Source organism: Saimiri boliviensis, chromosome 21 (assembly GCF_048565385.1).
Source record: "Saimiri boliviensis isolate mSaiBol1 chromosome 21, mSaiBol1.pri, whole genome shotgun sequence".
Lineage (NCBI taxonomy): Eukaryota > Metazoa > Chordata > Mammalia > Primates > Cebidae > Saimiri > Saimiri boliviensis.
The window spans coordinates 17,422,168-17,434,283 of record NC_133469.1 but is presented as its reverse complement, the minus strand read 5'-3'; the positions used below and the strand labels follow the sequence as shown (position 1 = coordinate 17,434,283).

The 12,116-nt window shown below is 48.7% G+C and overlaps 1 protein-coding gene across 4 annotated transcripts in view; it reads right to left on the bottom strand.

Moving 5' to 3' along the window:
- Nucleotides 1-12,116, bottom strand: part of LARGE1 (LARGE xylosyl- and glucuronyltransferase 1) — a 616,984-nt gene that overhangs the window by 40,163 nt on the left and 564,705 nt on the right. For all 4 annotated transcript variants that reach the window (XM_074390818.1, XM_039463163.2, XM_074390817.1 and 1 more), the window contains one exon: nucleotides 8,000-8,163. In XM_074390818.1, the coding sequence (XP_074246919.1) occupies nucleotides 8,000-8,163 (164 nt within the window). The remainder of the gene's footprint in view (nucleotides 1-7,999; nucleotides 8,164-12,116) is intronic.

The following is a 12,116-nucleotide window of genomic DNA, read 5'->3' as shown; positions in this document are numbered from 1 at the left end:
AAAGAGAAGACCACTTCCTGGGATCCCCCCACTGGCTTGGTTTTTGCCTCTGTTGTCTCAGTTGTCCAAGCAAGGAACCCCTCCCCTGCCCTATGACCTGCCATGGTCCCTCTCATAAGCTCAGCCAAGAGTTTAGAGTAAGAACAGAGAGGTCGGGTGTGGTGGCTCATGCCTGTAATCCTAGCACTTGGGGAGGCCAAGGCAGGTGGATCATTTGAGGTCAGGAGTTCAAGACCAGCCTGACCAACATGGTGAAACTCTGTCTCTACTAAAAATACAAAACAAATAGCCAGGCATGGTAGCACACGCCTGTAGTCCCAGCTACTTGGGAGACTGAGGCAGGAGAATTCCTTGAACCTGGGAGACGGAGGTTGCAGTGAGCCAAGATCATGCCATTGTACTCCAGCCTGGCTGACAGAGCAAGACTGTGTCTCAAAAGAAACCCAAACAAACAAAACCAACAGAGAAAAAATACTCAAGGTTCTCAGAAGTGCTGTGTATGTAGAGATAATGCAGCCAGGTGTTCTGTAGAACCTCCACAAGCGAGATGGAATGGTGACACGACCCACTGCTGTTTCTACCCCAGCCCCAATCCCTCCTATCTTTACTCCCTTAGAACCAACCTTTCTGCCAGGACCTGAACAACTGTGACAAACTGAAGTTTGTAACAATGATGGTAATATTTAGAACGTGATCATGGTCTCATCCATCTCCCCCTTTTCCTGCTACTTGCCAGGTCTTTGCCACACTGTGGCTGTCACATGTAATCCTCACAGTAACTATAAAATTGAGATTCTTGTCACCATTTTACAGGCAAGGACGCTTGAGGGGGAGAAATAACTTCTTCCAAGTCATGCAGTTACAAAGTGAAGGACACAGATTCACATTCAGGTCTACCTAACCCCAAGGCCCGGACCCAGATCATTATTTGATATGGACTGGGGTTAGGCTGAGAACCAAGTTCCCAAATACCTTTGCTCCACTGCCTGTTTCCCCAAATAAGAGTGTGTTGTTCTCCCGGTGTCAATGCCTCCCCACTCCTGCCTCTCCTCAGTTCCTCCTGGTATCTGTCTCAAAGCTCCACAATCCCCTTGTCCCTTCTCATGCTTCCCTCCCCTCATCTGTTCCCTAAGGGCATTCCTGTGCAGTTCTTGCTGATGCCAAGCTCTATGCCCAGGCTTTCTTTAGCTGGATGAGTCCATGGAAGAGCTGACCCTAAACCCAGAAGGCCTGTGTCCCCCATACTGGTTCCCACTTCCCCATGGAGACCACCATTGCTTCGTCTAGGGAGGGGTGGGCAAAGGCTCAGAAATTTCTGGCAGACCTAAAAACAGGCAGGGGCTACTCCAGAGAATCCCAGAGACTGGAAGCCTCAAGCAGTCTGTGTAGTCATAAAGGAGAAGGCCGAGTCAGAAACCCAGAAGACCAGGGCTGGAAGGAATTCTAGAGCATCAGAAAACCAAGCAGCCCAGGCAGTGACCACTCGGCTGGGTAACTCACACCCACCGAGGCGGCACATTCTCATCTGGTGCACTGCCCGTGAGGCGGGCTGCGTAGCCTATCGCAGGCATGCAACTGTAGGTTTTGGGGTCAGACAGGCCTGATTTGTCCTCTGAACTGTGTCAGTATTCCTGGGCAAGTGACAGTTCTTTGAGATTCAATGTCCACGTATGTATTTTGGGGATAATGATGCCTTTGTTAGAAAACAAAATAGCTACAAATCGTCCCTCTTCGTCTATCCATAACCTCCGGAAAGAATCTCCCACTTGAATTCTGGCCACATGATTTGCTTTTGTCCACGGTAAGTTAGCAAACATGATACGAGCAGAGGTGAGAAAACGGGCTTGTGCCTACTGCCACGTGAACCAGCCTACGCCACCTTGCCCTGGTGTTCCAGTTGTGCCTGATAGGCAGACGACCCCCCAAAAAGCTACCTAGCTTATGGCAGACACACAAATGAGCCCAGCAGAGTCTCCCCACACTGCCAATCCAAAGATTCGCAAGCTCATTATAGTGCTTGTAGTAAGCTGCTAAGACTCGGAGCAGTCTGTGAAGCAGTAACATCTGGCTGAATTTGGGGATTAAATGAGATAACGATACAAAGTGTCTGGTGCAAAGCCGGATATACAGCAGGTGCTCAGTACAGGATAGCTGTAATTTTCTACTTAGGTTCAATTTTTCCGCTCAAACATGTCTTCACCTAATATTTGTTATTTCCAATGCATCAGGAATAGTATACAGACAAGGGGCCTGGGTGCCTGCATTTCAGGAGCTTTTATTCTAGCGGGGGAGAAAAAAAAAGACAATCAAGAAACCAGAGGTTTGACTAGGGAGGTGATTAGGTCATGAGGCTGGAACTCTCATGAATGAGATTTGTGCTCCCCACCCCCACCCCCTTTTTTTTGAAACAGAGTCTCATTCTGTTGCCCAGTCTAGAGTACAGTGGTGCAATCTCAGCTTACTGCAACCACCACCTCCTTCCAGGTTCAAGTGATTTTCCTATCTCAGCCTCCCAAGTAGTTGGGATTACAGGCATGTCCCACCATACCTGGCTAACTTTTGTATTTTTAGTAGAGACGGGGTTTCACCATGTTGGTCAGGCTGGTCTTGAACTCTTGACCTTAGGTGATTCACCTGCCTTGGCCTCCCAAAGTGGTGGGATTACAGGTGTGAGCCATCACACCCAGCCTCTGTGCCCTTTTAAGAGACCCAGGGAGCTTACTGGCTCTGTCCACCATGTGAGGACATGGTAACTAGGCACTAGCTGTGAGCCAGGAAGTGCATCCTCATCAGACACTGAATCGACCAAAGCCTTGATCTTGGACTTCCAGCCTCCAGCACTGTGATCAATTTCCATCGTTTATGTATCAAATAATTATGGCATTTTGTTAGAGCAGAATGAGAAGTATGTGAAAGTCTCAGGGGGAAGCTTTTCAAGAAGAGGGGATAGCTCTTGGGGTAAAAATGAGCTCAGCATGTTCAAGCAGGAAGAAACAGGCTAAGTGTGGGTGCAGCACAGGAGGGTGAGGGGCAGAGGTGAGATGAAGGTGTCAGGGGGGTGTGCAGATGCCAGGTTGGTGGGCCTGGGAGACCACAGCAGGCAGGTGAGATACTGTTCCACATGTAACAAGAAGTCATCAGAGGGTTTTAATGGTGTGACCTGACTTACATTTTTAAAACATTACTCTAGCTGTTACATGGAGAAATAATTAACTTTCACTCTCTGAACGGTCAGCTTGTTTAAGATCACCTGGGGGACTCATTAAAACCCTGATTTCCAGGCCCCACCCTAGAGATTCTGTTCAGGAGGTGTGGGGCGGGGCCTGAGAAGCTCCCATGCAATGCTGTGTTGCTGGTCCCTGGAGCAGGCTCGAAGCAATGCTGTTTTAAGGAGTGGGGCCCTGTGAGCCCACCCTATGCTCTCTCCTTTACTCACAGAGGGCAGAAAAGAGACCCATCATCCCCATGAGGCCCTGTAACTGTAGTCTGCACTTAACATCTTTGTCAAAGGCACACTGAAGAACCAGGCTCCCTGGCCAGGTGTCAGAAGATGGGTGCCCCCTCGTGATCCGCTCCCTCTGTCCCTTCGGCCATTGCTGTCTTCCGCTGGGATGGGAGGGGAGGGTTCTGAGCAGCTGAAGGCGCAGCAGATCTCCTGACTCCACAGCCAGGCTGCAATGTTCATTCTTTCTGAATGGAATTCCAGAGGGAGCTGGGCACGAAGCGCAAAGGCCGGCTCTCCTAACGCGTGGTGGCATTCACGTAGGGCCTACTTCTGACTCAAAGGTTTACAAACACATCTGAAATGTTTCTTAAATTAAAAATCAATCCAAGAGGCACCAGTCAGCGTGCTGCATCATAATGGGATGGGTTGACGAAGGGCAAGCGGCTGCAGGAATTTCGGCCATTTTTCATCAGCTTGCAGTGCCACTTCGTCATTCTTAATTGCGGCCTGCTAAGCACCTCTCATTAGGGCTTGGAATCCCCTGGGTTCACAAAGACATTGTCCTGATGGTGACACGTGTCACAATACAGGAGTGGGTACTGTGTGTCTGCTACACTTGGGCTGTCCCTGCTTTGAGGGAACGACTGCTGTGGTCGGTGTTTGCGGCAGATGTGAGTGGGGCCCAGAGTTTCTTTTAAATGGATTTTGTCTGCAGCCCAGGTCAGAAGGATGGATCCCAGTGGCAAGAGAAGGATTTTGCCTGTACTCTCCTCTTGTTCACAAATGTATACAGAAGGATGGGTTTGAGCTGTTAATAACTAGAAACATGTTTGTTCTACTTGGTTGCAAATTCCAGACAGCAAATTCTATAGCCAGCACAGAGGTGAGAAACGTTAAGGAAAGGGAAATAAATATTTGCTCACATCAGCTACTTACTAGGCACTTTACGTGTTAGTCTGTAGAACCCAGACAATCATCAGTGAGTTTGACAACATTATCCCCATCTCATAGATGAGTCCAGTGAGGCTCACACAGCTAGGAAGTGGCACACATGTACTCTGAATCCAAGTCTTGCTTTTTTCCTTTTCTACTGCATTGCTTTACCTATCCTAAACAACTACCGTGTGCACACGCCCTCGTGAGGATGTGTACGTCTAGCCAGTATTTACTGGATGTCAAATATGTGCTCAGGGCTTTCACAGAGGATCTCTTAATTACTCCTAACCAGGACCCTGTGAGGCAAGTAATTTTACCCCTATTTTACAGAGGGAGAAAACAGAAACCCAGTGATGTTAAGTGACTTGCCCAGAACACCAGCTGAAGATTGAATGAGTTGGTGGGATTCGAACCCAGAGCTTTCTGTCCTTCCGTCTAGTGCCTTTTTACCCAGTATCACGAATGTTAAGATTCTGGTCAACAGTACGGGTATCATTTAGGGAGCCTTTGAATGTGTGTCAGGGCTAAGCACGAGCATGCCTTCTCTCATATGCTCTCTACAACCACCTTAGGGATAATACCTTGAGATTTCGGTCCTGAGACCCTGGGCAGAGAGCCCTGCTAACATCTAACATCTTACAAATACGTAATTTTTTTTTTTAATGTGTGGCGCCTGGAGTGCAGTGGCATGATCTTCGGCTCACTGCAACCTCCGCCTCCCAGGTTCAAGCAATTCTCCTGCCTCAGCCTCCCCATTAGCTGGGACTAAATGCATGTGTCACCACACCCAGCTAATTTTTGTATTTTTTAGTAGAGACGGAGTTTCACCATGTTGGCCCGGACAGTCTCAATCTCTTGACCTCGTGATCTGCCCGCCTCAGCCTCCATAAATGCTGGGATTAACAGGCGTGTACTTTTTTAAGGCTGCTCATTGTGTGGTGCTTTGTCGCCTAACAACAGAAAGCAAATGGGTTGCCTGAGCCCCAAGTAGGCTGCATACTCCTTGAAGATACGCGGATTCCTTTCTCTGCGAGTCCCACCACATGCAAGCAAAGGACCACATGCATAATTCAGTGGCTTCAGGGGACGGTAGTCTGTTGGGGATTCACAGGCTCCAAAAGAACTTGGAGAGAGGCCACTGATTCTCCAGTGCACAGAGAACGTAGGAATCTGGGGGGCGCGTATAGAAAACTGTCTGCCACTGACAGGTCTACAGGTCTACAAAAGGATGTTGAATTCTGAGTGCCGGGCAGGTGGTTCACCAATGCTATAGGAGCCCAAGGAGATGGAGAAAAGAAGAGGCAGGTAATGTGTCCGAGGAGAGATGGCCCCTGAGATGGAGGCTTGGTAGACTGAGAGTAGAAGGCACAGAAGGAAATAAGACAGTGATAGGTCTTTTAAACCATATTCCCCTCCCTTTAAGTGCCTAGTACAGAACGGTGAGCGGTATTTGCTGAGTGACCACGTGCCTGTGGAGATGAGAAAACTGTGGACACAAGAAGGGACAGGCCTTGCTAAAGCCGTCACAGCAAGTCAAGCGTGGAGCTGGTGCCGGAACCGCCATACTTGTCCCTTGCTCTTTTGTCCCATGTTGTGTTTACCTGTCACCTGCTAGGATCTCCAGGTTCTCTGTGCACAGGAGTTCCAGTGGCCTTTCTCCAAGTTCTTTTGGAGGCTGTGAATCCCCAGGAGACCACCAGCCCCCGGAGCCACTGAATTATGCATGTGGTCATTCGCTTGCATGTGGCAAGACTCACAGAGAAGGAATCCACTTCCCTGAGCCACCACCAACATGAATCATTCTAGGTTGCCTCCAGCGCAGGGTTCCTCACTTCCTGGAGCTCACAGGTGACTTTATGAAAAGGATGTTGTGTCTGGGTGTTTGTTCCTTCATCTATCTGTCCATTCTTCAATCATTCGTGACTCCTAACACCTGGCATTTATGGAACACTTACTATGCGCCAGGCGCTATTCTCAGCACCGTATAGGCATTAGCTCATTTACTCCTTAGGACAATCCCACAGAATCCCATCCATAGGCTGGACAGGCATCTCTGAGGTGGCTCAAAAGGAAGAATGAGGAATCAAACTTCCTTTCTAATCATAGGAGCTGTGGGGACATGACATGAGAGGGAGCTGGGGCAACGGCAGCCACCATGGGCCACGTGTAAATTGTAGCAGAAGCCACTCAGACAAGGTGGGAAGGGGCACCTGACATGGTCAGGTATAGAAAAGCCGTGTAACGCTGGCTGAGTGACCTTGGGGCTTCAAATCCATTCACTTCTTGGCAGCCAGAGATGTTTTTAAAAATACATAAATTAGATCATCTAATTGTGTACATTTATTCAATAACTCCTGCCACACTGAGTATCTCATGAGCATCTAACCTCCTCCCATCTTTCTCACGCCACTTCCTCCCAAGCCCCCCTGATCCACAGCCACCCTGGTCTTCTGTGAGGTTTCTGGATGTGCAGGCATTCTTCCCACCACAGGCCCTTTGCACCTGCTATTGCATCTGCCTGGAACACTCTTCTCTCAACAGCTTGCACACCTGACCCTTTTTCTTGTCCTCCAGGTCTCTGTAGAAATGTCCCTTCCTCAGAGAGCCTTCTCTTGACCACACTATCTAAAGAAGCTTCCAGACCTGGCACCGGGATTATCCTCCTAGTTCCTTCAAAGCACTGATGCAATTACAGTCATTCTTAAAAACTGTTTATTGCTGTTTATGTCACTAGCTCCATATTCTCAGCCCTGGCTACACATTATAAGCTTAAAACAATGCCGGCCAGGCACGGTGGTTTATGCCTGTAATCTTAGCACTTTGGGAGGCTGAGGTGGGTGGACTGCCTGAGCTTAGGAGTTTGACACCAGCCTGGGGAACACGGTGAAACCCTTTCTCTACTAAAATACAAAAAATTAGCAAAGCACGAAGGCATGTGCCTGTAATCCCAGCTACTCGGAAGGTTCAGGGAAAAGAATTACTTGAACCCCGGAGGCAGACGCTGCAGTGAGATGAGATTGTGCCACTGCACTCCAGTCTGCGTGACAGAGCAAGACTCCATTCCCCCGCCCCACCCCCCACCCAAAATAAAAACAAATGCCGAGGGCTGTATTCTACAAAGATCCTTACTTAACTGGTCTGCAAAGCAGCCTGGACATAAAGATGTTATACAACTCCCGAGGTGATTCAGTCTCCCTGGACAAGGTTGGGAAGCAGTGCATTGGCATGTAAGTACATCAGGGCGGAGCTCATGTCAGTACTGCCCGGAAATGCTTGATGGATGTTTGTTTCATCAATACACAAAGAAGGCAAACAAGCAGCCACTCCCCGCTTTCCTGAGGTAATGCCAGTAGGGCTCTACTTCTTAAGAATCGATCCTTTCATCTGTCCTCAGACAACAAGACAAGGGCCCTTGGTTTTCAGCGCTGGAGAAGGGGATGGGACATATCACACCCTTATCAGCCTTCAATATTCTAAACCCATGCGCCATCTCTTCCTTCTCCATCCTCCAATCTCAGCATATGTGCTACGGAAGTGAGCGCACCCTTCACCATTGTCTATTCTCCGTGCAAAGAGCTGCAGTGAGGAGGCTGGGGCGGGCAAGGCCATCTGCCATACCTGTCCATGGACAGCTGAGCGACCAGGGTGACGTCCGTGCTGTCTGCCGCAGGCTCATACTCGTAGTGCAGGAAGTAGAGGTGGGTGCGGTGGACAGTGAAGCGCTCTCGCCGGAACTCATAGCACAGGTCGTCCTCGTCCAGCTCAGACAGCTGCTTCTGGAGCTGCGGGGTACGAGAGAGGTCTTGGGCACGTGAAGAAGAGGGCTCAGGGGCCCACGAGCTGGCCCCTTGGGCCTTACCGTCCCCGAGTTTCTTACCCATCAGGACATTGCTGATGGGTCAGACATACATGGATGGGATCACCACTTTTATTTCCCTCTGCAACGTAATCTAATTTCAAAAAGGTGATGGTAAAAATCAGATGCCTAGGGACCAGGTGCCGTGGCTCACACCTGTAATGCCGGCATGTTGGAAGGCCGAGCCAAGCAGATTGCTTGAGCCCAGGAGTTCAAGACCAACCTGGGCAACAAGGCAAAAATCCCGTTTCTACTGAAAATAGAAAAATGAGCTGGGCGTGGAGGTGTGTGGCTGTAGTGGTACTCAGGAGGCTGAGATGGGGGAATCATCCGTGTCCAGGATGTGGAGGTTGCACTGAGCTTAAACGGCGCCACTGCATTCCAGCCTGGGCTACAGAACAAAACCCTGTTTCAAAACAAAACAAAATAAAAACGAGGATGCCTTTAGCCCCTGAGAAACAAGTCCCCTCTTAGTTAAGAAAAAACTCTGTGGTGCTCACTGAAAAACATATAAGCAAACAGAAACTCCTTAGAAAAAATGAGAAATGTTTCCTTAGGCAACTCAGCATAACAATTTCAAATAGCACAGGGAAATGACCCGGACATGGTGGCTCATGCCTGTTATCCCAGCACTTAGGGAGCCCGAGCCAGGCGGATCACCTGACGTCAGGAGTTTGAGACCAGCCTGGCCAACATGGTGAAACCCCAACTCCACACAAAAAAAATACAAAAATTAGGTGGGCGTGGTGGCGGGAGCCTGTAATCCCAGCTACTCAGGAGGCTGAGCCAAGAGAATCTCTTGAACCTGGGAGGCAGAGGTTGCAGTGAGCTGAGTCTGCACCACTGTACTCCAGCCTGGATGACAGAGACATCTATAAACAACAGCAACAACAAAAACAAGTAACACAGGAAAACGCCCAAAGAAGAAAACAGTCAAACTGAAAAGAACCTCCGTGTGCCTGATGCTTCTCTCATCCTAGAGCTGCTGATTTCAACCTTTGTACTAGATCTCGGAAGAAAACCCACAACCAACACATAAACAAACAGCAACTCTTTTCCTTTCGTTTCACCTAAGTTGAATCAGAATCTTGGCACCCATACTTTTTTCTCTTCTCTTTTTTTGAGCTCTCTTAAAGTCTTACTTCATTCATCTGCTTGTAGAAGTCATTTAACTAGCTGTCCTTCTCTCTTCACCACCTTGTGAAAAGGCAGACACAGCTGCTGACAGGGAGCTAAGGAGTTAACATTTCAGATGTGCCGAGGCAGAAACACAGATGCGCATATCTGCAGCTGCCTTACGGACACCTCTCATGTGACCCCCTATCAGGCAGGTATGGTGATGTACGTTTTATAGCTGAATAACTGAAATTAAAAAGTGATACAACTCAGCAAACAGCTAATCCACGGTGACAAAATTTGGACCAGGGCATGTTGGATGGGGAAGGGGCCCGGGAAGAGGCAAGAGGGGGTTGGGAGTGACAGAAGCTTCCCGCTCCGCCGTGACTGGAGCGATGGGTACGTGGATGTGCACTTTTGTGAAAATTCAATAAACCGTGCACTTAGAATGGGAGGCCTTATAAAAAGCAGTCTGTATTTCTGTAAAAATCAACTTTTAAAACAATGATAATTTGCCAAAGGTCACAGGGCCGGTTCCAATTTTGTTTCTTTTTTTCTGTTAAACCAGCCGTGTCTATTGCACGAGAGAATACAGATGAACGTTTCCATGGCAAGCGTTACCACCCTAGCCAAATATCAGCAAACGTCTTTCTAAGGAGGTGTACTTTTTAAAATCCCCGTATCAGCAGTTGTAGCAGTCGACGCGAAGATATATGAACTTGCTTCTGGATAGCCTTGTACCTGTTAAGACCATTGCCTTGACAGGTTACTGGATGGCGTTATTTCTCAAGATGTGTGCTATGGAAGATGATGCCATTAACTGCTCCAGTTCCTTCTCTCTCCCCCACTCCCTGCCACCCCAGATATCTTTGCCCTTTGCAGTGCTGCATACTAGAGAGGCACAGTTTATTCCACTAGCCTTGAATAAGCGGAGGAAGTCATACTGTCCCGGTCTTAACACTAGACCTCAAGAGAAAGTGTTTCCTGCAACCCTACCAATGCCATGAGAAGATGCTGAGGCCAGCTTGCTGGAAGATGAGACATTTGGGGCAGAGCAGATCCTCCCCAACTGCCCGAGTCATGCAAGCCAACCCAGCCCAGCCGCCTCAATAAATACTTCTTTGTTTTGAGACAGAGTCTCTCTCTGTTGCACAGGCTGGAGTGCAGTGGTGCAATCTCGGCTCACTGTAACCTCTGCCTCTTGGGGTCAAGTGATTCTCCAGCCTAAGCCTCCCAAGTAGCTAAGATAACAGGTGCTCACCACCACGACTGGCTAATTTCTGTAGTTTTAGGAGAGACAGAGTTTCACCAAGTTTGCCAGGCTGATCTTGAACTCCTGACCTCAGGCAATCCACCCGCCTTGGCCTCCCAGAGCGCTGGGATTACAGGTGTGAGCTACCATGCCCAGCCAATAAATACTTTTTCTTGAAGGCCATTGTGGTCTTAACTGGTTTTGAGCAACACATACTGAGAGAGTGCTACTGGTATTTTGTGAGGGGCATTTTATTATTATGGGGACCTGTCCTGCATATTGAAGGGCAGTAAACCTCCCGAGCTCCTGCCCATGAAACGCTTGTAGCATTCTCCAGACAGCCCTGTGCAACTCCAAATGCACTTACACATTTCCAAGTGCAGCTTGGGAAACTGGCTGAGATCCAATGATCTGTGAAACATTCTCAGCTATCTCTAAAATTTTTTAACTGTTAAGAGGATGCAATTATGGATTCTCAGCTTTTCACGTCAATTTGCTGACCTTACCTATTTGAAGATTCTCACCATGCCAACGGTTTAATGTAAGACAAGAAAGCTGAAATTCTCATTCCATCTAAGATCTATGAACTCACTGCTTCCTTCTGACCTGTAGGATTAAATCCACATTTCCTTGTTCTCTCTGACCCATCACCCTCAAGCACTCTGTGTCTGGGGAGCAGAGTGCCCTCATCAATGATCTCTGTGCTACCAAAACCTGCTTTTCCCTCACACCTCCGGGAGTTTGTTTGGTGCCATGCTCTTCCCTCTTGGCAATGCCTTCTCTCACCTCACCCTACTCTCCTCCGCCTAAAAAACCTTCCATTTACCTTTCAAGATTCAGCCCAGATGGCACCTACTTCTGTGAGACCTCTGCTGATCCTGCTGGGTAGAAGCGATCCATTTCTTCTTGGCACTCCATGAGCGCTCAGTTCGTAAGTCCATTAAAGCGTTTGTCAACTTGAACTGAAATTACTTAAGGGCAACTTTCCTGGCAAGACTGTGACACTCCACCATTGTCCTGAGCACAGTACCAAGCCTGTGACAGGTGCATGATACCATGTGTCGGATGCCTGAAAAGTATTTGCTGTATACAAAAAACAGCGTAATCCCTGTGAAGACCTATCCTTCCAATTTCCCTTTTGTGTCCTCTAATTATATGCACAGAAAATGATCAATAAGCCCATTCTTCAGCCCATCATTTGCTTCGATGTTTGCATCCGAAGGTCTGTGATGGCTGAAAAGCTTTTGGAACGCAAACAAGCATGCATCGAGGTCCACGTGAGGTGCTGGGTACAGGTGATTTCCTTTCCTCCCCAGAGCCCCCCGTGAGTCACTTGCAGCCTCATCTGACGGTGGAGGAGGGTGGAGGCGTCAAACCTGGGTCTGTGCCCCTCCATCACCATGCTGCTGCTTCAGGAAAGACGTGTGCTTGGCCTCATGTGAAGACGCAGACGCAGCCCAGCGGCTAAGGCTACTGGTTCTAACCCACTCCTGCCTGGATGATCTCAGGTT